The sequence below is a fragment of the Panicum virgatum genome, chromosome 8K (assembly GCF_016808335.1).
Source record: "Panicum virgatum strain AP13 chromosome 8K, P.virgatum_v5, whole genome shotgun sequence".
NCBI classification, from domain to species: domain Eukaryota; kingdom Viridiplantae; phylum Streptophyta; class Magnoliopsida; order Poales; family Poaceae; genus Panicum; species Panicum virgatum.
The window spans coordinates 5,244,487-5,257,228 of NC_053143.1; the positions used below are offsets into that span (position 1 = coordinate 5,244,487).

Sequence of the window (12,742 nt, forward strand, 5' to 3'; positions counted from 1 at the left end):
CCGGAAGACTTTGCACTCATTTGTATCATGCGATGTGGCATTATGCCACTTGCAGTACTTCATATTCTTGAGCTCTTCTTCCGACGTGATCTTATGATACGGCTTCAATTTGATCAATCCTTCCAACAATAACAAGTCAAAGATCTTGTCCGCTTTGGTGATGTCAAACCCGTACGACTCTGGTTCTTTTGTCCCAAATGGACACGTCACCGGCTTTTTATTGTTTTGAATCCACTCAGTCGATGCAACCGTTTCTTGCTCTTCATCAGAATCCTGATCAGCAAAATATTCTACATAATTTATCTTCTTCTGAAAAGGATTCTTGGACTCATATGATCGAGTCTCTCCTATCATCCGACTCGCAATCTGACTGATGCTCTCAAACTCTTGCGATGCATATTTATCCTTGATGTGTGGCAAGAGTCCATTAAACACCGCATCGGCCAACTGCTGATTGGACAGTACCAAGCTATAGCATCGGTTCTTGACATCTCTGAACCTTTGGATAAAGGAAGCGACTGATTCATCATTTCTCTGTCTTAAGCCAGTCAAATTGGTCAACTTTAATTCAGTAACTCCAGAGAAGAAGAATTGATGGAACTGTTTCTCCAAATCGGCCCAATACAATATGGAGTTTGCTGGCAAAGTTGTGAACCAGGCAAAGGCCGATCTAGATAAAGATAAGGAGAACAATCGAACTCTGAGTGCATCTTGGTTGCCCGCTTCCCCCAACTGTAGAAAGAACCTGTTAACATGTTCCATCGTAGAAACTTATCCCTTCCCTGAAAACTTAGTGAGGTCAGGCATCTTGTACTTGTGTGGGAGAGGAATCTGATTATAAGCTGGAGGATAAGGAGTCTTGTACATAACAGACTGCTGTTTTGGTCTTAAACCAAACTGTTCCCTCATCACTTCAGCTATCTTAGTATTCCAATCAACCTGCTGATCAACTGCTGGCATCTGCTGAGGAGAGACCATGTTTGCTGAGTTCATCATCATTGCAGGCTGTTGTGACATATGGGTCATTGGCTGTCCAGCCGATGGCACCTGATGCGTTTGCTGAGTCACCCGATTGGGTGTCTGTTGAGTTGCTGATGGTTGGATCGATGGAGTAGCTGACAGCTAACCAGTAGAATCCATGTATAGCACGTTGACGTATCGCAACGATCCAGTCGCCTGATCATGAAAAACCCAATTGACCCCATTCTGGTGAGGAGACTGTGAAAGCAGAATTTCTGTAGGAGATTTGGGTTGGAGCAGGATTGCGAGACGCTGCTGTGAGGTCATCGGCAGTGGTGCCGATGCGTTGACTTGTGCAGCCATCTGTGGACTCTATGTACCATGTGTGTTCGGTTGTACTGTCGATGCATCTTGCTAGGAACCCATCAGCTGAGTAGCCAATGGATCAGGCTGAGGGGTCATCGGCTGAGTGACCGAAGCATTAAATTGTGCATTGGCTTGTGAAGTGTAGAAATCTGGCGGCATATCGTACCCAGTAGCCGGATTCCACCCTTTTGGAAATCCAGATGCAGATCGTCCTTGCATGATTGTAGGCGCAGCCTTGGGTGTTGAAAAGATTGGAGCAGCTGGAGTCGTTGATGTTGTAGTAGTAGTCTGTGGTGGAGTTTGACTGTTACTCACTTCTGCCTGGCTATTTTGAGCCGACAAAGCTGCTATCATGGACACCTCCAAAGGGATATACTGCATCTGATCGGGTTGCACGTAACAAGAACCCATGCAATCTAAAAACGTGCCTTCTGCAAAAGTCTTGACTACTGCGTTGTGCACCGTGTTGCCCATGACTGCTGCACTTTTGACAAATGCTTGTGCCATAGCTTGAGACACCGCATCTATCATCTTGTTGTCACGTTGCGCTTCCGTCAATGGCTGGAAGGATGGAGGATTAAACTTCTTGATCACGTCACCAGATCTGGTAACGCTATACGACTTGAGGCATTCACGTTTAAATCTCTCCACAAGCTCCAAGTACTCTTGCTTCTGATCTTCTTTGAGCTTGTCTTCATCAACAAGGATGTAGTTGCCCTTGTTGACTTCAGATGCATCACCAATATCCACCATGTTGAAGCTTCCGGTCCCACTGGACGTGCTAAAAGATGTGTTGACGCAAAAATCAACACACTGGAATCCGAGGGCAAGTGTTCGCCAAGCTCCGAAAAGTCAACCAAGCGTGCCAGTCAATTTGACCTGTAATAGACAAGGGATAAAACGAAGTCAAATTTGAGAGCATATCAGTTGGGATTCTGAATATCTCTCACACAAGTGTATCGGCAGGCTCTACCGATACAATAGACGACAAAAGAATAGTAAATGCGAGTGTGTAATGAATAAGCGCGTCGGCAAGATTAGCTGATGCGAATAACGACAAAATCAGCTTAGAGTAGCCGATTGCACGTGTATAACAAAATCTAAGCTATGAATGTGTAACTTAGATGATGCAAGCTCGAAACAGATCTAAACCAGTTTTTAAAAATAACAAAGTGTTATTCCAAAACCTAAAGCCGATCTAATATGCTTCTAGAAGATAAGTATGATAATGGCCAAAAAAACATAGGAAAAACTATAAAATCTAACCGATATCGATAAATTGTGAATAAATCCAGACGAGAAAATAGCGATGCGCCCGAGATCAAAGCCTAGATAAACTTGATAAATTTTGAATAGATTTGAAAGAAGCCACAGTGATACGCCCGTTAGCTAAAGCTCAAATATACTTGGTAAAATGAAAACTCACTAGCAAATCAAGTCGCTCGAATGTGAGGTGTCCTTGATCAACTTGAAATAACTCGTCGAAGAGAAAAGAAAAGGTGAAGTCGCCGAAAAGTGCGAAGGAAATTGTAAAGTGTTTGTTGTATTGCATGTGTATCAAGTTTTTCCGGTCCCGTACAACTGATATATGTAGCCTAGCGCTACTAAGTCCTAGCCGATTACGGCAAACATTACTTGACTAAAAAGTAAAGACTTCCTAATTTAAACTATAATAAAATATTACAATCGAATCATCAGAATCTTCGTAGAATTCGATCTTCTTTTCTTCTTCTTGATTCACCGGCAACTCTCTATCAGCCGATCACCCAAACGCACAGATCAGCATCTTCACGGAATATTCTTCTGGCCCATCAGCTTCACTTCATTGGCCGATTCCGATCATGTACATCTTTTGGTTTCTTTCAAATCGGCGACCTTCCCTTCACAAAATCACATTCCTTGACATGTGTCAAAAAATGGTGCCAACATGAGTAGCTTCGTACGCTTCGCTACACCAGGGCTAGAATCTCCATTTTTCCTCTTCTTCTTCTCGAGTGTGGCGGTGGCGCCGCCCGCAGCTCCGGTCTTGCTCGCTGCCTTCTGTGCGGCGAGCTGGGCTTCGACAGAGCACTGCGAGGCCTCGATGTCAAAGAAAGAGAACACCCGATTTCCCCGCGTGGCGGTGAGCTTCGACAGCAGCAGATCATACTCGGTCCCAGACACGGGACCAAGGATCTCGTTGGCATGGGTCTCCACCTCGGCGGCGTCAACAACTGCAAGCCAAAGGCAGAATTCTCAGGTCTCCGAAAAAAAAACTTACGTTCTTTTTCAAGTCCGAAGACTTCGCTGAAGTTGGGCATTGGAAGCCCATACACTTTCTTATCCGATGGAGCCCATGAAGACATGGTCCAGCCCTCCCTCATGGGGAAGCACCCGCACGCCACGAACACTTCCATGATGTCGCGCATGCTAAGCACCTTCGACACCTCGCGAAGGATGGATAGATAGCCTTCGTTGGAGGGCATGTGGTCTGCGTAAACCTTTGGGGTGTCGCCCAGATTGGCGATTTTCCGGGTCACCAGAGGGTGGCGCTTCGTGGCGGGGTCAAGGGGCACCTTGTGATAGAACCAAAACTAAGACCAATCCCCCGGCCATTTGTTCTTCGACGCCCCCACGGGGCTGGGAGCGGTCTACTGGAAGGTAAAGATATAACACCCGTACTGGGGCTTCATCTCCGTCGACTTGCTGTCGGAGCCCCGTACGAAGATGGTCTTCGGCTGATAATGGACTCGCATCACCCGAGCGAAGTTCTCAGGGGTCGGGGCGATGCGGCAGGTCTTCGACAACCACATGAAGAGGCTGACGCGAGCGAAGGAATTCAGGGTCATATGGTGAAGAAAGACACTGTATCGAGCGAAGATATCGATAACGGTGGAGTCGAGAGGGAAGCGAAGCCCGGTTGAGAAAAAATCCTTGAAGACGACCACTTCGTCATCACGGGCCTTCGCGTAAACCTCTGTCTTCGGAGGGACTCGTCCGAGGCCAGGAGAAACGATGCCTTGCTTCTCCATGTCCTCCAGCATGGCCAGAGACATCTTGGTCGGACCAAAGAAGATGGTGGGAGGAGCCTTAGCATTTTTAGGAGCCATGTCAGAAATTGTTGAAGTCGCCGTGGCGCTAGCGAAGGGAATGGAGCAGGGGCTTCGTTAATTCGCAGAAAAAGATCTCAAGGCAAAAGAGAACAGACGATTGCAGCGCAGTAAGCAGAGGCGTACCGACCCCCGTCCGCGCACCCTCACCTTTATAGGGGGGAGCGGGAATGTGCAAAGTCCTTTTTGCCCCTTGCGCGTTATGCAGGATGAGCGTGCGCAGAAGGGCATCGATGGCAGTTCGCGAGCGGATGCCTCGTTCGCTGCGTTGAAGGAGAGTCAAACTTTCTAAAAAAATTAATGCATGTATGACGCTTCGGTGTTGTTTCCATTGATCAGCAGGTGAGTCAACGACATCCGGCCCTCGGCCGGACCGCGAAGCGATCGGACGAGGCCCGAAGGGTGGCACTTGGGGAGAAGTAATTGGAGTCATTGGCCCTCCAAGGAGGGACAACAACTCCGAGGGCTACTGTTGGGGACGCCACCTTCAGCCATCGACCGAAGGCCTGCGGATCGTCGGAGCCAGAGCGAGAAGTATTTCGCCAATCAAGTCTTCGGCTACACCCGAAGACTTCCGGCGAAGCCATGCGAAGAGCCGAAGTCTTCAGGGCAAAGACTTCTGGGGAAGCCAGGCGAAGAGACGAAGTCCTCAGGCGAAGACTTCTGGCGAAGCCTTGCGAAGAGCCGAAGTCTTCGGGCGAAGACCCGAGGATTTCCACGATGACGGCGCCTCCGAAGGTGGCGAAGATCATGCTATCAGATGATGACGTCCGAAGCTGGGCCCGGGTGACAGTAGGAGTCCAGCTGGGATCCACTATGTAATGTAAAAATAAGGCTTTGTCCTTAGAATATTCCGGGAATATAGTTGTTGGATGGTATTACAGTGTAAATTACGGGGATTGGTAGGTGAACCGTCACCTATAAATACCCGGATCATTGTACATTGATGGGACATATTGAATAGAGAGAGAGATTTCCGGACGGTTTTTCGAAGCCTTCATTTCTTGCTCTCAAGTTGTCTTCTTCGCTTGGCGCGCATTTCCTTACTGTTGTAGTGTTCGTCCGACCCGGAGGCACTCTCCACCAATATTATCGTCTTTCACATTTATGGTTCTCTGAATGACGAACTCTAAAGAATGCCACATCTCATTTCTCGTTGATTCTTGATCTTATAACTGCCACATGTTCAGTAGTGAATACAGCTGGGCACCACAAGCATGCAGCTGGAGAGCTTGATGATCATGGATCAGCTTAGTTGTGTGTGGCCCCTGGCATGCATGCACTCTCACTTTAGGATGATGACCAACTACGATAACTTCTAGATATATAATTCGCCATGGAGTAGATGAGCAAATCCCCGTGCAAGATATTTAATCATTTAGACGGGTGCATTCATGTGCATGCATACAACAAATTAAAATGCACCTGACAACAATAATTCAACAATAATACGAAACGCCAGGACACTAGCAGAGTGTACACTAGAGAAACAGAAGACAAGGATGGCTACAGCAGTTGGAATAGGAAGCAAAACGGAATTAAAGATTAGAGACTCTGCCAAACTCCGCAGAGGATTCCTTGTAACGGAATACATGCATTCATCAGGATTTGAGTCCTTGATCCAGCACAAATGAGCTTTGAAGAAGCGATATTGAACCGCTGGCCATTGGCTCTATTGGCAGTTGGCTAAGCATATTCTGTTTTTTTTTCTTGACAGGCAAAAACTGCTGCTGGATATGAGCCGCTTCTTTTTTTTTCCTTGTGTATTGTGGATTTGAACTTGGTCTTCAGTTCTTCAGTTAGTCACACCCTTACAATATAGACACTGTCTACAGACTCTCGACTCTTTGTGATGGCAGTGTTTCTGTGTTGGCCAACACCAAAAAGAAACAAAGAGATCACAGGGAAGGTGTACGAGTATCCTCAGGGTGGCAGTAGCAGTATAATTCATTTCATGCTTACGTGCATGCACAAACAAAAACAAAAAATGACAGCACACGTTTGTTAGCATCTTACCGCCACCACTACCTTCAAAAGGCTTCGACAGGCAAGCAGAGCAAGTGCCTAGCACATTAATTTCAACACATGAGCATGAACCAAGGTATAACCCCTTACTTGTTACATTGCGTAACAATTGACATGCTATACTGAAAATTGCCAGGATTATGGGCGTAAAAACTTCAGAAGTCAGAAAAGGAAACAAGAAAAGGACAATGCACAGCTTTGTTCATTCAAAAACGAGTTGACAAACTGGTGGAACACATTTTACAGACACCGAACACATGATCGACACATGAGAAGAGCGAACTGAACGGTCACAGGCACAGCTCAACTGGCTCAGCAAGCAGATGAGGGAAATGAATTTGATTGAGCCTTTTTTTTTCTGATGAGGACAACAAAAATGACACCAGATTGTTCCGTCTGAAAGCTTTGATGCTTGATAGATGCAGCTGCTCAGTGCGGCACCTTCCAAATACAAGTTCAGCCTGCCATGCACATGCAACACAGTAATTGCTAAGTTACATGTGAAAATATCTTTTCCAAAGGACTGATAGAGCTAAACATTATCTTTTCCAAAAGACTGACATTTCTTGTTGCAAAAAGATATTAGCATGTAAACAATCTGTATCTATTCCTCAGCTTTTCTCACAGAAATCATCCTGGTGGCCATGGTTCTTACATAAGTTTCATCATCTGCTTCTCCCCTGGCATCACTCTCAGCATCACTTTCGCTAGCTGTTTCCCACTCAGAATCATCAGCCTCTCGACCAAACACATCACTAGCATCTCCTTGACAATGAACACCCCCACGCTTCAGAGCTGCTTCCCTGAACAACCAGGTTGTGCGCATCTGCTTCTTTACCAATCGCTCAGCATAATTAGGAACTTTGTTTTGCTTCAGGGATAAGTCAGGATCGTTTGACTGAGAGCATTCATTTATGAAAAGGATTGCATCCAGCAAGCTCTCTTTTGCAAAACCAAGCGTATCATATGCTTGAGCTCTTCTCCACAAACTCTTGGCATGACGATTCACAGGGCTATGAAGGCACAATGCTCGAGTTGCATCGCTTATGGCGGCCAATGGCTGCTGCAGGAGAAGGTAACACTGAGCTCGATTGCTGTAAAGCACCACCCGCTCCTTCTTCGACTTCATTGGACACAGAGCAAGTGCTTCAGAGTATTTCTCTGCAGCACCTGCAATATTCCCTGAAGAGAACAGGGAATTTCCTTCCAACTTCACGACCAATGCTGCAGCTTGTTTTATATGAAGATCCTCCTTGAGCATATTCTTTTCCAATTTAAAACTTTTCTTGCATCTCAAGAGCTCATCAATTTCTGCTTTGGTCTGAGTACTAATTGTACGGCGTGAGTTCCCCTGTTGCATACATTCTTGGAGGACTGTCACAATTGTGTCACCAAGCTTTTTATAATCACCCAGTGTTGAAATATCTGCTAAATCTATCAGCATTGGTGCTGCTTCATCTATAACCTGCACAATGGGAGGAAAAAATAAGTGACTAGAGCTAGCAGTTGCTGACTGAACCAGAAAAAAAATCATATGTATGGAATTTAGAGCAATGTTATTGCAGAAAACCATCACGCATAGTTTCTCCTGAAACATCCAATTAGGAAGAAGAATAAAATCCCAACCTGGCTTTTAAAATAATGGATAAAAATTCTTATTTCTTGTTTATAAGGAGCTTAGTTAATTTTATTTTACAATAGTCATCATTTCTAAGCTGCCATGCATAGTTATCATATCTTAGGCCTTAAACATAACCCATTTGAGCAAGAAAAATCTATTTCACCAGATCTTACCTTATGACAAGTACTTGCATCCTGCACTAGCCAGATCAGACAATCAACTGCCATGTATTGCCAGTCATCTGAAGAACGAGCAATGTTGCATAAAGTGTCAATAGTACCAGGAATGTCAGCAACAGCAACATGACCTTGGCCAACCTTGCTCTGGCAGATTGTTCTTAGCAAACCAACACCAGCAGGTGAGTTCTCATTCACAAGCCCACCCCACATTCCAGGTAACTTGACTAGAAAATCGGCCTTGCAAATATCACGGAGGAATTCAGGCTTAAATGCAAAGCAGTTAATGAGTTGCAATGACCAGCACTGCAGTTGACTTGCCCATTCCTCAGCTTTGCGGGATTCGGTTTCCGCATTACCCATGCCACGAGTAAGAAGGTCGCAATGGTAGCCAAGTCTTTGATCCACAAATTGGTAAAAGTGAGAGTACACAATTTCTAGGGAGCTTGAAGCAAGTTGAATGGCAAGTTCAAGTACTTCCCCATGATCAGCAACTGCAGTAAAGGTACTAGGATATGTAGTTAAATGCCCCAAAGCTCGAACAGCAACCCTTTGCTCCACCCATGTCAGCCTACCTCTTAAAAGTTCCACTAATGGAGGTATTACACCAGCGCGAACAGCATGCTCTGCAAACTCCTCCATATTCATTGTATATGATCCAATTATGTGAGCTGCATAATATGGGATGTAAATATTCTGATCATGTGCAAGCCAACGCCTGTTTTTCAATCCTTTCCATATAAGAGCTGCCATGCATTCAAATATGCCCAAGTTGATGAACTCAGGATCATTTGGGTGAGCCATCGCTGTGTTCCAGAGGCTGCTGATAGGGAGAGCTTGACCGTTGTCATCTTGGGAAGGAAGCTCCCTAAAGAACTTTAGCACACTTGCTCTTCGTTTACTAGGGTTTGCCTCCTTCATAACACAAAAGAAACATCCAGGATAAGGGCAATCAGATTGTGTCTTGTCCATTATGACAGCCAATCAATCCTAGTGGCTTCGTTAACCAGAACCTCAATGATCATACTTCAAACTGCACCAAAACAAAATATGAGAAAATTATATACAATATTCTCCAATGAATAAATTAAGGACGACTGACTGGACACACTGTCAGCGTAGGAAACTAATATAACAGTAAGCAAACAACTATGCCCTTTTGATAACATATCTTCTTCCTCTAATTATGTGCTAACTTGGGAAGGTCAGACTATTGAAAAATTACGAGTACATGACCAACTGCTTGGAAACCATTGGGAAAGGGATCCAGAGCACAACAAGCAACTTCAGAAAAATCAAGCAAGCAATAGAGTTTACAGACTTCAGTAACTGAATGACCATGCCAAATTATGAAAAACAAACAAACAGGACTATGTATGCAGTAGTGTAGTCAAAAGCAATTATAACAAGATGTACATAATTGTACTTCATCTTCCCTGATGATACTAGTGAATGGAGTGAGTTTAACTTGTTCACAGTTCATCTACTTTATGAACACCAGTTTAAGTTCTTAAATAAGATGCAGGAACTCTCAAAATTAAATCTTTGAGGAAATGGATCTGTACAAACTAACTTAACCTGAACAGGAATCCAATCAATTCACTAGGTTTTGTTGATTTCAGGAACATGAAAAATGGGAAATGGATTCACGCTCAAGGAATACATACATGGACAGACTCAAAACTACTAAATGCTTCTACTAGGAGGCACATAACTCGCTGCTTTGTGATTATACACAAACAGTTTCGAAGTTTACCAACCATCACCAAGACTATCTTGCTACTGCTTTCTAGTCTAATATGCTAGAGTGGATATCGGTTTAGTTTCCTGGGTTTGGTACAGAAGTATTCCCAGCCTGAACCAATTCAGGCTGCCACGAGTTAGAAACTTAACTGGGGGAAAACCATCACTCCAAACCTCTCATTCTCCATCCCTCACTTCCAAATTGCATCAGAGTTATATTGCATCGAGAATATCAATTGAAGACTGAAACTTTCAGCTCAATGTCGAGCACTCGTCAGGAAATTCGAACTGCCAACTCGAAATTTGGAAACTCTCAACGAGCGGATCGAACTTCCGGCTACGAAAACGGTCTTCCAGTTCGTTAGCTTGAGAGCTTCCAGCTAGAGATTTGAAAACCTCGACCGTAATTCGAACCTCAACTATCAATCTGAACTCCCCAGAGCGGAATGTCACCTTACCGGCACATGATAACGCGGTGGGCCGCCGCCGTCCCGGGTGGCACGCGCGCTCGGCGCAGTGCGGACGGTGGCGTCAGGGCAGCGAGGCGGGAGGGGGGGGGGGGCACGCCGGCACGGAACGGGGAGCAGGGAGGCGAGCCCTACGGCGGCGGAGAACAGAGGCCGAGACTTGAACTGGAGAGTAATGGCAGGGGAAGGGAGGGAAGCGCGTGCCTGCGCCGCCCCTCGAGCCAGAGGCGAGATCTAGGCGGCGGCGGCGGCGACGACGACGACGACGACGACAGCCGCCGGCGGCCTGCGTGCGGCGCGAGTGCGGTCTGCGAACGGGGCCCGCCTGTCTGTGTTGGGCTGCCGGCCTCTGCTAATTGGTAAGATCACGAAAATGTCCTGTGATCAAATTGCCTGTGATATCAAAATAGTATGTTTTCTTCTGTTATATTACGTATAATAGAAAAAGATTTTTCTTCATAAGATCTATTTTATTATCCTCACCAATCTATCTATCTGGTCCTCTTAGCACTTTAAGAAAACAACTTCCTCGAACAATTTCAATTAGTCCGTTGTACTCTTAATAAGAACATGATGCCTTATGTTAGAAAATAACACATTAAAAAAAATTATGGTTACTCATGGATCAGAAACATTTATCATGTAGATACAAATTTTGGATATAAAGTAATTTCAGCAAATCTGTACATAATTTTTCTAGGCATCATGTACAAGTCACTTTCGAATTTAAAGATCAACTTGTACATGAAAAAATTGAAGAAAAATGAAAAAGGTGAAATCTAGTAGATTGTCTTAAATAGTTTCCTGCCTCTGCGAGCGCACAGAACAAATTATATTTAGGGCCCGTTTAGTTTCCAAACCAAAATTTTTTGGGTGTCACATCAACAGTTTGACCAGATGTCGGGAATATTTTTCGGACCCTAATTAAAAAACTAATTTCAGAACTCACCTGGAAACCGCGAGATGAATCTTTTGAGACATTTGACCGCATCATTAGCACATATGAGTTACTATAGCACTTATGGCTAATCATGCACTAATTAGGCTCAAAAGATTCGTCTCGTCGTGTACATCAAAACTGTGCAATTAGTTTTGTTGTTTAACTACATTTAGTGCTCCATACATGTGTCCAAAGAGGAATACACAAATTTCGAGGTGAAATTTTTTGGGAACTAAACGCACCCTTAGATTCCAAACGTTTTCGAGAATTCCAATAGCTACCAGCAGAGTGGATAGGATGAATTTAAGATCACAAGGATTTAAGCGGAACCAGGGCTCAGTCCCCAGTGACAACCACCTTCCGCACAATATATTCAAGGTTGTGATGACTCACCAGCAAATCTTCCATTCAAGAATCAAGATGTAGGGTCATTTATTTAGACAAGTGAATGCATGGTACAAAGGATCTCCTACCAAAAATTGTTGCTGGCAGTGACAGAAAAAGGACAATATATTTAAACCTATACTTGGAAAAACATCCATGCATGGCTGCTTATATATGCAGTGTTCCCCTTTCAGCTAGCGAAACAATATTGAGCTGGCCCCATGAAGTTTCAGGAGCACCCAGCAATCTGAGCAATGTGTAGAGCTAGAGGAAGAGGAGTGAGCGACGACTCCAAGTGCTGGGAGGAAAAACTGGGATAGTGTGATTGGGAATACGAGGCAAACGGGAAATGCACATCAGATGGTTGAAGGATGAAAGGGTGAGTGGCACATGTAATCGATGTTCATAATTCAACTCACTCACTATCAACAAACTGTTCGGAAGGTCTGTTGAAGGAAGATGTAGTGAAGGAGAGTCGTGGGAACTAAGTACATCCTAGAAACACCCAACTGAAGCAGCAACAGTTGCATGTGCTCGTATGCACAAATCCTAGTCTTAGCACCACTAATAATAGCATAATGCAAGCTAAGGTTAAGGTTTTGGGTCCAAGATTTCAGAATGGTTTTCAGTCTCCGATATCCGCAACATCATTTGCCTGCTTGCACTCGGCAGCTACTCAAGGTGAGGTTCGCAGGGATGTTTCGCACCAGTTTATTTGGAGGAGCGCCTGCACCTGCCTCATCACAGTCGCGGATGCGGTCAGCTTGAGACCCACATGAGGCGCCATATCATATCCGTGTAAGAGCTGGTCTCCACAGCAGTTTCAGTATATTGTTCAGGACTTCGGAAAGCAATTGTAAGAGCAGATGCAGTTAGTATCACCAAGTACATTCTGCAGACAAAACAATATACTGAAACTGCTGTGGAGACCAGCTCTTACACGGATATGATATGGCGCCTAGCAAGAACAG

General features: G+C 44.8%; 1 protein-coding gene across 1 annotated transcript; it reads right to left on the reverse strand.

Moving 5' to 3' along the window:
• Window positions 1-6,538: 6,538 nt before the first annotated feature.
• LOC120643675 lies at window positions 6,539-10,768 on the reverse strand. The gene is made up of 4 exons (XM_039920118.1): window positions 10,439-10,768; window positions 8,235-9,270; window positions 7,096-7,905; window positions 6,539-6,901 (listed from the first exon to the last, which is right to left on the reverse strand). The coding sequence occupies exons 2-4, from the start codon at window positions 9,207-9,209 to the stop codon at window positions 6,731-6,733; spliced, it is 1,956 nt and encodes a 651-aa protein (XP_039776052.1). The 5' UTR covers window positions 9,210-9,270; window positions 10,439-10,768; the 3' UTR covers window positions 6,539-6,730.
• Between the last annotated feature and the right edge of the window lie 1,974 nt (window positions 10,769-12,742).

Coding starts and splice junctions, on each gene's coding strand:
- LOC120643675 (XM_039920118.1), bottom strand. CDS start 9,209: ATGGACAAGACACAATCTGATTGCCCTTATCCTGGATGTTTCTTTTGT. Junction 7,906..8,234: donor ATGCAAGTACTTGTCATAAG/GTAAGATCTGGT, acceptor CCCATTGTGCAG/GTTATAGATGAAGCAGCACC. Junction 6,902..7,095: donor AAGCAGATGATGAAACTTAT/GTAAGAACCATG, acceptor TGTGCATGGCAG/GCTGAACTTGTATTTGGAAG.